The following is a 15201-nucleotide window of genomic DNA, read 5'->3' as shown; positions in this document are numbered from 1 at the left end:
AATAAATGCTTATTTATAGTACCTGTCACATAGTAAGTACTTAATAAATGCTTATTTATAGTGCCTGTCACATAGTAAGTGCTTAATAAATGCTTATTTATAGTACCTGGCACATAATAAGTGCTTAATAAATGCTTATTTGCTGAGAGGTTAAGTGACTTGCACATAGTACGGATCAGAGGAAGAACATGAACCCTTATCTTCCTGACTCCAAGTCTAATCTACTCTAGACTAGCTGAGTTTGAATCCTGCTTCTGACCATGCTAGCCCAACAACAATAAACAAGTCAGCTAGATAGTGCAGTGGATAGAAAACGCCAGGCCTGGAGTAAGGGACAGCAGAATCCAAAACCAGCTTCAGATACTTAGCTATGTAATCCTGGGCAAGTCACTTAACCTGTCTGCCTCAGCTTCCTAAACTGTAAAATGGGGATAATAATAGTACCTATCTCACAGGGTTGTTGTGAGGATCAAATGAGGTAATATTTGTAAAGCACTTAGAACAGTGCTTGGTAGTCAGTAGGTGATATATAAATGCTTATTCCCTCCCTCTCAGACAACTGAAAACTCTGGGCCTCCATTTCCTCACCCACAAAATGAGGATAATTACAGCACCTATCTCAAAGGGATGCCATGCTGACTTCTCATCCTGGACCATCCCTCTGTCCTATAGGATTCCCTGTCCCTCTGGTGAGTTCCTTCCAGGGCCCTCCATTTTGGGGACAGTGCAAGGTTGGCCTTGCTTTATTGCCTTCCCATCTGTACTCCTGACTCTCTGAACTTGGCTATTAAGCTCTTCCCTTTCCCCCACCGTTTTCAGTTGCCTTTCCCCACTAGAACATAAGCTCCTTGAGGGTAGAGAGATTTGCTTGTATTTGTATCCTCAGTGTTTTGGCACAGCGCTGGGCACACAGCAAGTGCATAACAAATGCTCGCTGCTTGCCTATAAAGCATGATAAATACGTAAAGAGCTTTGGGAACCTTAAAGGTCTTTATAAAGTTAGCTATTACTATTATTTCTATGGCCAATGAATGATCATCAGGCTATGTCTTTGGGACACCAAGCACCAGGAAGAAGCATGTGTTTATGCTTGCAAGAGTTCTGCTGGGGCAACTCACTGGGCTGCTGAGATGTTCTGGTTGTGTGTGTCTGGCAGGCTATCTGAGGATTATTTTAAGAAAGCTAGTTATGCCACATGATTATACAGATAGTGTCTACCTGACAAAAGCAAACAGGCACACAGACAAAACAACACCGTGAACTTGGCTACTGCTCTCTACAACATGTGGAAAATGAAATGAACTAAGCTAAGCTTGGGCACTCATCTGTGCCTCAGTTTCCTCACATGTAAAATGAGGGGGTAGGAGCAGAGGACCTCTGAATTCTCATCTGGTTCTCCATCCTCTGATGTGGCTAAGAAGGATTGTGGCTGAGAAAAGGGAAAGGGAGGGAATGGCACTGTTTGGGATTAAAGCAGAAAAATGCCAAGATGATACAGAAAAAAGGGAAGGGGAACGGAGTCTAATGAGAAAAACTGAGGCAGATATGGTCAGTGTGGTTCAGACACTGACTCGGTCTCTTGCTTTTTAAACATTTAACTAGACAGAAATACTTTTCTTAAATAAGTCTGCTATCCCTTCCCTTCTCCCTTATTTTTTAGCCTATCACTGAAAATTTAAATTTAAATAATTAAATTTTAAATAATTAAATTTAAAATCTTTCTGAGTTATATAACCTTTAGGTAAGTGCCTTAATCTCTGTGAGTCTTGATTTTCTTATCTGTAAAACAAGAAGGCTGGGCCTGATGACCTACAAGTTTTCTTCTGGGTCTAATAAGATCCCACTTTTCCATGATAATTCATCATCCTGGCTTCTAAAACTCTTTCAGCTATTTTGCTGGACCAATAAGTAATCTCTAAGCTCTTCTATAAGAAACAGCATTAACCGGGAGACATTGCTGTCTATGGTCCCACCAGTGTATCTATCACAGATTTGGGGTTAGAAGGGGTCTCAGAGGCAATCTGGCCCAACTCTCTCATTTTACAGAGGCCAAGAGAAGTCGACTGATTTGGCCCAGTTTCTTTGTCTGCACTTTTCTGTGCTCTCCTAGTCTCTACAGCAGATCTTGGCTGGTTTGAAGGCCAGTACTTTGGTGAGAGGGATCTATTAATAGTGATTTATTGAGGAACACAGATGAAAATCACACAGGATGAGAAGGCATAAATGGTTGTGGGTTGTGTTTGCAGTGGTGGACGGAGCAATGATGAGCATAATTTTCTTATTTTATTTTTTGTTTATTTTTTAACATTTGCTTTTTTATTTTTCTGTTCTGTGATGCCTTCTTTGTTGTTGTTGAGTAGTTTCAGCTGTATCCAACTCTTTGTGACCCCATTTGGGGTTTTCTTGGCAGAGTTACTAGAATAGTTTGCTATTTCCTTCTCTAGCTCATTTTTTACAGATGAGGAAACTGAGGGTGAAGTGACTTGCCCAGGGTCACACAGCTATTAAGTGCCTGAGGCCACATTTGAACTCAGGTCTCCTAACTCTAGACCCAGCACTCTCTGTCATCTAGATGCCTTTTTTATTTTGCTTTTTGGAGGGAGGAGGGCAGGGCAATTGCCACCTAGCTGCCCCAAGATGCCTTCTTAATGAACTCAAATAGAGAAAGCCTACTTGACTCTTAATTATCCAAATTCTGCTTACTGACTTTGTGGCTTAACCTTTCCTTTGGCTTTGTTTCACATCATTTCATTGCTCATTAGCACCCCCTGGGCCTTCCTTCCCCCCTCTCGAGAAGAAAAGAATCCATAGTCCTCCTTAGCAACTGCTTAAAGTAACCTGGGAGATGAGGTTGTACCTGGGAGCTTAAATGAAATTTGAGAATTATCCATGGATTTAATTTATCTCTTCTATTGCTGTCCCTTGGTACTAAGGCTTTGCAGAGAATTGGCTATAAACCTATAAATAACCCTGAAGAAAATGCTTTACTGATGAGACTCTGGCTCATCTGTGGGATGAAGAATGAGTCCTTTTTCTTAGCAAAATACAGATATGCCTCATGGCAGGAGAATGATAGTATGGAAGAGAGCTGAAAACCATGGCAATCAGCAATGCTACCCCCATTAGGAAAAACATTCAATGTCATTTTCTGAGTAAGATGGCACCACTTTCTAGCTGCTACATTTTTCTTTGAAATGTACCAACACATTTTTAAAAACTAAGTTAGGTTGACAGATTGTTGCTGATGAAAGCAGGAGCAAGGTCTTAGTTTAATCAAAAGCTTTCTTGTTAAACAGCCTGCTAGAAGCTAGGCATGATGGCACACCCCTGTAAAGTCCTGTGCCTGGGAAGCTGAGGCTGGTAGACTGTGTGAGCTGGGGAGTTCTCAGAGGCAATAGGGCTATAGGGGATGGGTGGTGGTGGTATCTGCACTAAGTCTGGCACCAATATAGTGAGTTCCCACATCGGGGAGCTCAGGCCACTTAGGCTGCCAAAGAAGAGGCAAACCAGCACAGGTCAGAAATGGAGCAGATTAAAGCTCCTATGTTAACCAGTAATGGGATAGGGCCCTTGAGTGGCTGCGGTACTTCTAGTCTGGGTAAGACAGGAAGACCTAGTCTCAAAAAAAACCAATAAACACATAATAAAAATTTTAAAATTTAAATGATAAATATGCTATGCATAATATATTATAAACATGTTACATCATAAATATATAAATATAGTATTAAATATTATATATTGTATATAACAAAAATAAAAATTTAATTTAAATTAAAATTTTAAAAATTTAAAAAAAGCTTGTATAGAAAGGAAAAAGATCAATGGAGACAAAACTTAAAGGGGTCATAGGCAGGGGCGGCAGCAGCAGCAACAGCAGCAGATACACAGCATCTAACATGAAAATGCAAGTGAAAGGATCTCCTCCTCTTTCTTTTTCTAGGCTTTATTGTCCCACCGAGATTACACTTCATAGGAAAGCTCTGTCCCCTCTCTCCATCCCTCCAACCATGGCTATCTCAAAACCTTTTAAGATGTTCCTAGCAAAGCTGCCCAAGGGGACTTGTAATGGGCTAGAGACAACTGTGTCCACCTTTAAGGTATCCTTTTCTGTCTGATTTGAATGGAGTGACAATTCTAAAAGGCTACACCTCAGAGAGGCACCTAGAACAGCTCCAGGCAGGCGACTTCATGTCTTTATACACTAAGAGCAAACACGAAGCAGATGGTTTCTTTCTCAGGCACACTATGTGAAAATAATATTAACTGAAATAACTGTGAGAGTGTGCCATGCATGTGGAATGAAGGTTCTCCAATTCCAACACTCTGAAAGGCAAATGATTCATGAATCTAGAGGAGTTGGAAAGACCGAGAGGAAAAGTCTTTTGCTAACAGGACCATAAAAGCACTGGAAATAATATACCTCAAAATGACAATGGCAGTTTTCTGTATCAAGTCGAGCTCAGAACTTAGCTATTCATTCATGATTTAATTAATAAGAATTTTTCCAGCACCTAATGTGTACAGAGAATATTCGAGCTATCGAGGCATCTCTAAAATATAAAGTTTAAATAATGAACAGCAAAGTGAGCAGAACCAAGAGAGTGACAGCAATATTGTTTTAAGAATGACTTTGAGTGATTAAGTCATTTTGACTATTATAAATACACAAATTAAAAATAAAGGACATATGAAGAAAGGTGCTATCTGTATCTAGAGAAAGAACCGATAAATATATGTACAGAATAATTGTACATATGTATGTGTACATACATGTGTGTATGTATGTATATTTATGTATGTGTGTGTAGCTATTTGTGGCTAATGGTAGCCATCTCTAGGACTGGAATAAGAGGGGAAGAAAAAAAGGGAAAACAATTTACACGTTAACTTTGTTGTATCTTTGGAGCGAGTTGTACGTGTTTGCAGATTCACGTGCAATCATTTTTTAAACCGTACTGTATTATGGAAATGCTTGTTTGGTTCCGGGAATTGACAATAAAATGAATTTTTAAAAAAGTTTAAATAAGACTTTGTTGGGCTTAAATAAAGGAATAACAAGATACAAACACAGAGAACACAATAACAACATCACAGGTTAACTTGGGTAGAGAAGGACCAAACGGCATGATATTTAATCCAAGACGGATGTTCTTTGCTGACTGGGGATCAGAAAAGTGTTCATAGAAGAGTTTGCATAGAAGCTGGGCTTTTAAAGACAAGAAGGAATCCAACTGGCAGAGAAAAGCACTCCCAGAATAGAGAGCAGCATGAGGAAGGCAAAGAGCACGAGAGTGTGAGACCCAGTAACAGAGCTGACAGGAATCCATTTTAGTGAGAGCCCAGTTTGTGGATGGGTGTAGCATGGGGTAAGACTGCAAAGGGTAGGTCTGGTATCATATTATAGAGTGCCTTCAGTGTTAGGCTAGGGGACCTGGACTTTACTGCATATATTTGTAAGTGTTTACATTGTTTCTCTTTCTTATTTTTTTTGGAAGGGGGAAGGCAAGGTAATTGGGGTTAAGTGACCTACCCAAGGTCACACAGCTAGTAAGTGTCAGGTGTCTGAGGCCACATTTGAACTCAGGTCCTCCTGACACCCGGGCTGGTGCTCTATTTACTGAGCCATCTAGCTACTCCTACATTGTTTATTCTAAGATGTAAGGCAAGTCAATAAGTATTTATTATTAAGAGCCTACTATGATACTATGTGTATACTATATATATATATATACTATACTATAGCATATACAGTATACTATATATACTGTATATTCATAAGATACTATGCTAAGCCCTTTTTGTATCCTCAGTGCCTAGCAGAGTGCCTGTTAGTTACATGCCTGTTGACTGAAACTATTGGCTATGTCTGTGCATATGTGATTGGCTTGGAACATGCAGGAAAGATGTGTCTGCTCCAATTCAACCTGGTTCATTTATCACATCCCATAAGCTGCAAAGACTTGGAAAACCCTGGATTTCCTGTGGAGAAGGCAATCTTTATGGCAATTAGGCCAAGAAGGTTTTTTTTAGTCCCATATGAATCTGCTGCACCCATAAAAACCTAGTCTGTGACAATGTTCATAAAATACTTTCCTTATCATAAGAGCAAACTTGCTTTGTATTACTGGTATGTTTTTGAAAAGCTAATCCATTTTCATAAATCATATTACATTAATGGTATATAAGGACTTCAGAAATTTATTACAGAATAGAGAAAACATTTGTTAAATGTGCCAGACACTGAGCACATAATTCATTATCTTCATTTCTGACTGACCTTCAATTGACAGTAGCTATTATTTGAACTGTTACCGTACGACTGTTTTAAGTTTTTCTTTTGCTTGCCCAGGACAACCCTCTTTGTCAAATGTAAGAATACTAGTTAGGTCTTCCATAATGCAAATAATAACCCCTTACCTTATGTGATTAATAATTTAGATCATCATATGTTTGATTTTTCTGAAAGTAAAGCATACCTATTCTGATGATAAAACTACCAATTCATATTTGTATAGTACTTTTCTTACAATTTTATGAGTTAACTAATGTGTTACTATACTTATTTTTTGGGTGTGAGAAAACTCAGTAAAAGTTAAGTTACTTTCCTAAGGTCACCTCCCCTATTAAGTATCAGAACTGAGATTTGAACTCAGGCCTCCTGACCATAAATCCAGTCTCTTCATTCATGGCATTAAATTAAATCTCAGTGGCACGTCTCAATCCCAAGCCAACATGACAGATGATAATTTGTCTGAGGATGAGAAGTGATTTCCTAAGAATCCACTGGGAAGATAATGAATACAGAGAATAGAACTAAAGAGACCCTTAGAGATCTCTGAATCCAAGCCCCTCATTTTACAAATGAGGAAAGTGAGGTTCAGGAACTAGCCTAAAGTCACAGTAAATTCTGCTTGAACTAGAACCAGTATCTTAGAACTCCTAGTTCATTTTTCTTTTTGTCAAAACACAATGATGGTTTTTTTAAAAATAAAAAATAACAAAAAATCTTTTGTGGCATGGCAAATTTAAAAAAATATTGCCATGGCTTAACTGACAGAAAATTCTAACTATCTTCTATATACAGATATAACCTGAGAGGACCAGGTGTCAGGGGATGAGATTAGAAGTCTAACTTCACAAATTGCTAAAGGAAAACCATAACATGCTAAATTCTCTGTTACAGAGGAGTCTCTCAACAAATATTTTAGACCTGTATGTATGTATCATGGAGGAGATGAACCAGCTGAGAGAGAAGGCAGAGACCTCATTTTTTCTTTATAAAAATGTCCAATCTAAGTATTGAACTGCAGATGTAAGAAAGACTGAACTCAACTGGAAAAAAAGTAAAGGCTAAAGAATTAGATGATGATGGAGAAAAGGAATTAAAATTTGCCCCTTTTCAATGTTCTATCAAGCACATTTTAGCCTTTAGTTGTGGAAATATAAGTGAAAATGAAAGCTGCTCTTCAGGCCTTCAGAATGAAATCCTTTCTTCTCTCTCTCCTTTCCCGAGTCAGAAATTAGGTATTGCTTTTCTAAGTCAAAAATGAAGGAAAACTGACTTTTTAAAGAACATATGCACAACTTCAAATTGGAGATTTAAATAATTCTTGCAATATTTGCTTATTTGTATTGGCTAGAGGTTTTTTTTTAACCTAAATTTTAACCTAAATTTTTAACCTAAATTTAACCTAAAACTTTCATGGGTATATTTCAAATTTATATTTTTATGAATTAAATCTATTTTCCTCCCATCTCTTTTGTACTTCAAATTGGTTATTAATGTGAAAAAATGTCCAAAAAACTGTTAACCCTAAAAAAATTTAATGCTTTTTGTATTAGCTTAGTTTTAAGTATAGTTTGTTTTTGCCTAATTCAATGAAAACTAGTAAATCCATGCTTGGCATATATAATCATAGAATTACATAATCACAGATTTGGAAATGATCTAAAAAATCACAAAGCCCAAACTCCTTTCCAGTATAGAAATCACTTCTAAAACATCATGGAATAAAATATTTAATTGTAAGTGCTTACTATGTTTACAAGGGCAAGTAGGTGGTGCAGTGGACAGAGCACTAAGCTTAGAATCAGGAAGACGTCATTTTCATGAGTTCAAATCTGGCCTCAGACACTTACTAGCCCTGGGCAAGTGACTCAATCCTGTTTGCCTCAGTTTCCTCATCTGCAAAATGAGCTGAAGAAGGAAATGGAAAACTACTCCAGTATCATTGCCAAGAAAACCTCAAATGGGGTCACAAAGAATCGGACACACCTGAATTTAGTCATTGACTAAAAAACAACTACAGATAGAGATATAGATTGATAGAGGTAGACATGGTATCCCAAAAGTCTCAGCACCATGTTTCAAGTCAGGTAGTCATCCAGTCTCTAGTAATCATCTACCTAGTAATCTACTCTAGGAATCATCATCTCTAGTCTCATCTACCCCTCTAGTAAAAGGGATCCCATTTCTTCAGGAGACAACTTACTATTTTTTTTTGGACAGTTTTAACTACTGGAAAGAACTTCCTTATCCTGAATCAAAGCATTTTTCCTTGTAATTTCCAACCTTCAATCCTGGTTCTGCCCTTGCAAGTAACATAAAAATGAACCTAGTCACCCACAGGCTCTTCAACTACTCAACTCAACACATCTTTATTAAGTGCCTACTGTTTGTCTAGAATCCTATCAGCTACAGGCACCTAAACAAAAACAAAACACTCCTTACCCTTAAGGAGCTTACATTCTATTGGGGACAGCTATTTTATCTTCCCTCCATTTTCTCTTTTCCAAGTAAAATCTCTTCAGTTCCTTTAATAATTTCTTATTTCTTACATTACATAGTTTCCAGACTGGCTTTCTTGCTAGTTCTCACACAAAAAATTCAATCTTCCATCTCCATGCTTTTGCATCGGCTGTACTTCAAGCCTGGGACGCCCTCCCTCTTCACCTCTGCCTCAAAGAAGTCCTTACTTCTTTCAAGACCCAGCTCTAGCATCACTTAAATATGAAGTCTTTCCCGAGCACCCCAACCGCTTGCGTCTTCCCTTCCTAAACCACCCTATGTTTAATTCTATACATACTTATGCCTCTGAAGGCAGGGAATGACATTTGTGTCTTTGTAAACACCAATTCCCAGCACTATGTTTAGCATCCAGTAGGCATTTAATACATACTCAACCGATTCACTGATACTTCCTTGGGATCCATTCTAATTTATCAGTATCTCTCTAAAAAGGTAGTGTCTCTATGTAACATATTCTCCAGATGTGGTCTGACTTATACCCTACACAACACAGGGTGTAAGAGGCCAATTACTTCTCATGACTTGGATGCCTTGTTTCTATTAATGCAGCCTAAGAGTATATGTAAACTTTTAAAATAGATTCCTTAAACTAGTGCTTCATATTCAGCATATGGTGAACCTAAACCCTCAGATGTTTCTGGTAAGACCTGCTGTCAATAATAGCAGCGGTTCTAATTTACATAAAAGATAGGTCAGTAGTTTACAAAATACTTTCCCTCCAAGAACTCTGTGAGGTAGTTAGTACAAGTAATATTATTTTCATTTTAGAGTAGATTAATAGGGTAGGATGTCCAGAGATTTTCCTCCAAGTGCTAACCTGGGGGGGAGGGATACCACAGGGACATAGTTTCTTTTCCCCAACCCAGTTCTCAGTTCCCAGTTCTCTTTGTGGATATGACCATGGGAACTATCTCATCCTTCTTTAATGTGATCACGGGGACCACCCCACCCCTCTTCTATGTGATCACAGGAACCATCCCACCCCTCTTCTATGTGACCACAGGAATCATCCCACCTCTCTTTTATGTGATCACAAGAACCATCCCACCCCCCTCTTCTATATGACTATGGAAACCATCCCACCTCTCAGATATGACATCTGCCTTCCTCCAAGAGGGTCCCCATTCTCCTCCGATCCAATGCTATGTTTTCTGTATCTTCAATGGGCCACTCAATGTAATGGTACCATAATGATCTTGCCTCTCCCTTGAGGTCCACCTTCCACCACAGAGGCCTGTCCCTTAGCCTATCCCATTTTCCACCTTCTTTCTGGGGTTGCTCAATGTGATGGAAACAACCCTTCCTCAACAACTTAACCCTCTATTATCCATAGGATAAAATATGAACTCCTTAACTTGGCACTCAGAAGTCAACCACATTCTTGTTCTTACCTACTTTTCTAGCCTCATTATGAATGACTTCCTCTTATACAGGCCGTTGCAGAGAGGATGGAGTGTTGGTCAACTTGGAGTCAGAGAGACCTAAGTTCGAGTCTCACCAGACACTAGTCAACAAGGATATATTAAGCACCTACTATTTACCAGGCTCTGTGCTAAGTCCTGAGGACACAAAGAAAGGCAAAGACAAAAACAAACATGTCGATTCCCAAACTCAGGGAGCTTACAGTCCGATGGGGAGAAAACAGGCAAAAAACTATGTACAAACAAGATAGAGGCAGGGCAGATTCAGCATGATCAACGGCTGTGACTCTGGGGACATCACATACCTTTCTGAATCTCATTTCCCTCACACTTCCTAATGTTCTTCCCCCATCAATAAAATGAGGATAATAATAGCAAGTCTCTCCCAGTATTGCTGTAGCAAATGAGTAAATGTATATAAAGAACTTTCTGAACTCAAAAAGGCTTTACGAAGGCAAGCTATGAATACTGTTGTTATTATTATTTTTTGGCAGGGGGAAGGCAGGGCAATTGGGGTTAAGTGACTTGTCCAAGGTCACACAGCTAGTAAATGCGGCAAGTGTCTGAGGCTGAATTTGAACTCAGGTCCTCCTGACTCCATGGCTGGTGCTCTGTTTACTGTGCCACCTAGCCACCCCTCTATGATTTCCTGAAGATTGTTTTTCACACACTCTGGGATAGGATTCAGCTGGGTCTAGATATATAACATGGCTTGCAGCTGACTTTGGTATGAGTGAGGGATGGCTGTGCAAGGTCACCAGCCTCACTTTCTCCTCTACAGCCATCTGGACCCAGTGACCAGATCTAAACTCATTAAAACATTGAGATTCTGTCAGAACCAGGGCTTGGTTGAGCCAAGGTAGGATGAGCTGAACCAGGGACACTTAGGACTGAGTCTCAACAGAGCTTTGAGGATGGAGGCAGGAAATTCAATTCAATTGGATCCAACAAACATTTATTAAGTATCTACTATGTGGAGAGCATGTTCAGGCATTGAGCTGAAACGGACCTCAGAAGCCACTTAGTCCAACTCTGATTTGATGCCATACAGGCAGAATGCATCAAAGGCAGGTCCTCTGCCTCCCTAAACCAGTGCTTGTCTAAGCTATGATATTTAGCTCAGAGGAAGTCCCTTCCCTTGTGGGACTTATATTTTCTTCACTTATTTCTCTACCAGGCCAGTGCTTCCACTTTTTTTACCCTTTTCAATCAATCAGTCAACATTTATTAAGCACCTACTATGTACCAGGCACCATAAGTTCTCTCTACCCCCTCAGAATGATCTTCTTTCGAGTTTATTCCATGGATTATTTATTTTTGCCTAAGAACATTCTGTTTAATAAGGGAGAAACTTCTTAACAATTAGAATTGTTAATGGTGTCTGCCTTCCTCCAAACTGGGATGGGCTGCCTTAAGAGGTGTGATTAGATTCTGCCATCATTGGGAATGTTCCAGCAGAGGTTGGGTGACTGAATTTTGATAACACGGAACACTTACACAGCTCTCTAGAAAAAATACTTACTTATATCTCTAGATAAATTATCAGTTCATTTTAGCTACCCTTGGAAGCTCCCAAGGAAATTGCTGGTTTCATATTGTTCATGTGGCTCCTAGGCCCTGAGTGCTTGCTCCTGAGTTGGCCGCTCATACATGTGCTCTGATAATGTCCCACCAATCAGAATATCCTATTGGACAGAGAGATGGAGACTACACTGTGTGTTTCTGCTGCCAAACAGTGTCTAGGAACATTGGCAGTCTGGATAGCTGCTTCACAAAATCATCTTCGTGATGAAATTTATTTTCTAAAAAAGGTTTTTAGTATTTTCATAACTCATATGTATGTTTTATAGTTTAACGGGTTTTACTTGACAAGCATGTAAATTTCAACAAATTTTGGGCAACAGTTTTTCAAACTACATATGGAAGATTTTGATTCAATAACTCAGATTCTCTACAGAAGGAAGAAACACAAACAAACAAAAAAAACCTAACTACAAAAAAATAAAGAATGAATATATTAGAATCAAGCAGTGAGGTTAACTGCAAAAAGTGTTATTTGATGGATAATAGGAAGGCCTGCATTATAGTCCAACTCTACCCTAACTCCCTGTGTGACCTTGGGTTAGTCATTTGACCTTTGTGGGTCTCAGTGTCTCTCCTCTCCAAATGAGGGCAATGACTTAACCATGAAAAGAAAAATCCTGACTCCCAATCTTTCTGGGGAAAACAAAAATCAGTTCAACAAAACTCAAAGAAATTTGAACCACAGATATCAGTTACACAATATTTAAAAAAATTAAAACTATTATGCTTGTCATATGAATGTACAGACTAGAAATAAATATGACCGAACAGGATATAAAAATAATTAAATGGAAGGTTTTATTTTGTTAATGTAAAACCATAGCAGTACCTACAAAATCATACTATTTTTCTATGAATAGGTTCAAGTGTGAATTCTGAGAAAATAAGTCTTAAAGGAACTGTAATCTCTAGTGCTACAAAGCCAGAACCCAACTTTTTATTATATGCTGTATTTTATAACACCAAATGACAGCATTTCTAGGGTTTAGTCATTCTGTGAGTTGGACTAAAAGACTTTTTGGCTATTTATATATTTTTTTATGCTGAAGGGAAGAGTGTTAGTAGAGACCATATGGTCTATTGTAAATCAAAGAGAGATCAAACAACATAGTTATTTGCAACAGTCTGACTCCCTGGAACGGCTTTCTAAACTGAAGTCAAACTTGTCCCCTTTTAAGTGGGCCACTTAAGAGAGAGACCCAGATCTAGACTGCAGATTAGCTTGAGAGAAGCGGCTCTTGAGAATGACGGAATCAGAGAATCCTAGTGATATCATCAAGATGACCTTAAAAGGTCAGCTTTTCCAGTCCCCTGCCTTCTCCTAGGATGAAAGGAGAGAAATAAGTCTGTTCATTATTGAAGACTTAAGATTTACAGGTCTTCCAAGTAACTTAACATAAGTTTGTTATAACAGCAATTTTCATCTTACATTTTCTCAATGAGCTTTGTAGGAGATGACATGGCCCCAAATGTCAGTATACACAGGAATTGGAACCAGGGTAGGAGAAGGAATCCTCTGAAGGTCCAGACACTAATGCCAACATACAGATCAGATGTCTGTCTAGGGGCTAGTTGCTTGGTGGGGATTTTGAAGGTGGAAGAAAATTTTTTTAACTACTGTTTTTTTATTCAAACAAGGATTTCTAAACAAAACAAAACAAAAATAGTTAAGTCTCAGTAAAAATGCAGGTTGTTGATCCAAATGCCTGCCAAGTTTCTGATACAGATAGAGCCCTTTGTTTAATAGCAATGGGTTTTTAGAATTTCTGGTCTCGTGGGGGCTTTCTGTTTTCCTTGGATAGGATGGGCAGGCTCTCATTTTTCTAAAAGGGGAGGGTTTCACTTTGGTGAGTCCTGGCAACTGAAATGCTGCCCTCCTTCATCACCTCCCCAGGTCAGGCCGGGCCAGGCCAGACCACACCACCCCTATCTCGTCCAAACAGGAAAGTGGGCCTGGAGGCTTTTGTCTGTGTAGTACCTGCCGTTCCTGGTATCATGCTGCCTCATGTTCTTGATAAAATGAACCTTCTTAAAGTTCTTTGGTCTGGGTGAACCTGACAGGGTCCGACATCTGAAAAATAAAGCAATTAAAAGAAAGACTCAGTTAGTTCCTTGCTTGACAGCTGGGCGGTCATTACACAAAGACAGGAAGGAAAGACCAGACAAATGATCTGAGTCACCCTGAAGCAGGAGTCTGAGCAGAAATAATGAAGACAATGAGTTCAGAAGCAAGAAGGCTTTCTTTAAAAAAAAAAAAGTACTAACAAAGGGTATGGGAGGCACATTTCTTTCAGGTGTACACCCCAGGGAATTAAATTTTATTTTTAAAATTAATTAATTTTTAGTTTTCAACATTTACTTCCATAAGTTTTAAATTTTCTCTGCCTCCCTTCTCCCCAAGACAGTGTGCAATCTGATATAGGCTCTACATAGATACATTCTTATTAAACATATTTTCACATTAGTCATATTGCATAGAAGAATTAGAATGAAAATTTACTTTTTTTTTAAAGGCAAATATTTATTAACTGGTCAATCATAAAGGATGATTTTTTTTATCAAACTGAAAAAAAACAAATATAAAAAGGGCAACTAAATTTTACTTAAAAATGAGCTTAAAAAGTAAGACACAATAACAATTCTGGTGGGAGAAATCATTGAGACATGTTTGGTAACATGTGAAACACGCTCTCTAATAACTCAGTTCTAGCAAAATGTACAAGTTAAAAACTATGGGACGGTTTTGCAGTCTCCTAAAAAGTTTCTGACGTCCTTCAAAAGATTGGTGATTTCAATGGTATAGACAGGCCTACCACCCGTCCAGATGGTATCCCCTCCATTTCTCAGCAGATGGCCTTTGCCAATCTTGGCGGCCAAAAAAAAAATCATTTAGTGGATAACTGTCTGGGATGGGCCTTTCTCGATTTCACTAGGCTGCTTCTGGGATAACAGACAGAGCCCATCTCAAGGCTGCTACTCAAAACTTTTCCAGCTGGGGCAGACCTAAGGCCTGTCAGACTAACATGTCAGGCATAGCTTTCAAAAACTCTTCAGGCTACAAGGCAGGGGAGGAAAACTTCAGTGGAGGAAATAAAGGAGTGGTGAGAAGAACAGTCCTCTGCCAATGTAGTCAAGAGAAAATACAGAGCTGAAGCACTTCATGAAGTCCACTGGCTCCCATTTGTCTCAGTTATGTCTTTTTTTTTGGAGGGCAACTGGGGTTAAGTAACTTGCCCAAGGTTACTCGGCTAGTTTTTGTGTGTGGGTGTTAAGTGTCTGAGGGCAGGAACCGAACTCGGGTCCTCCTGACTCCGGCCGGTGCTTTACTCACTGCTAGCCGCCCCCTTCAGTCATGTCTGATTCTTCATGACCCTATTTGAAGTT

At 39.0% G+C, this 15201-nt stretch overlaps 1 protein-coding gene across 2 annotated transcripts in view; it reads right to left on the bottom strand.

Annotated features, from left to right (window-relative positions):
* Positions 1 to 15201, bottom strand: part of CABLES1 (Cdk5 and Abl enzyme substrate 1) — a 161042-nt gene that overhangs the window by 69959 nt on the left and 75882 nt on the right. For both annotated transcript variants that reach the window (XM_069099778.1, XM_069099777.1), the window contains exon 3: positions 13796 to 13888. In XM_069099778.1, coding sequence (XP_068955879.1) covers positions 13796 to 13888 — 93 coding nt within the window. The remainder of the gene's footprint in view (positions 1 to 13795; positions 13889 to 15201) is intronic.

Source organism: Petaurus breviceps, unplaced genomic scaffold (assembly GCF_028583685.1).
Source record: "Petaurus breviceps papuanus isolate PSGF00001 unplaced genomic scaffold, PetGlider_PUasm1.0 38, whole genome shotgun sequence".
Classification (NCBI taxonomy): domain Eukaryota; kingdom Metazoa; phylum Chordata; class Mammalia; order Diprotodontia; family Petauridae; genus Petaurus; species Petaurus breviceps.
This window is presented reverse-complemented; position numbering and strand designations above follow the sequence as displayed.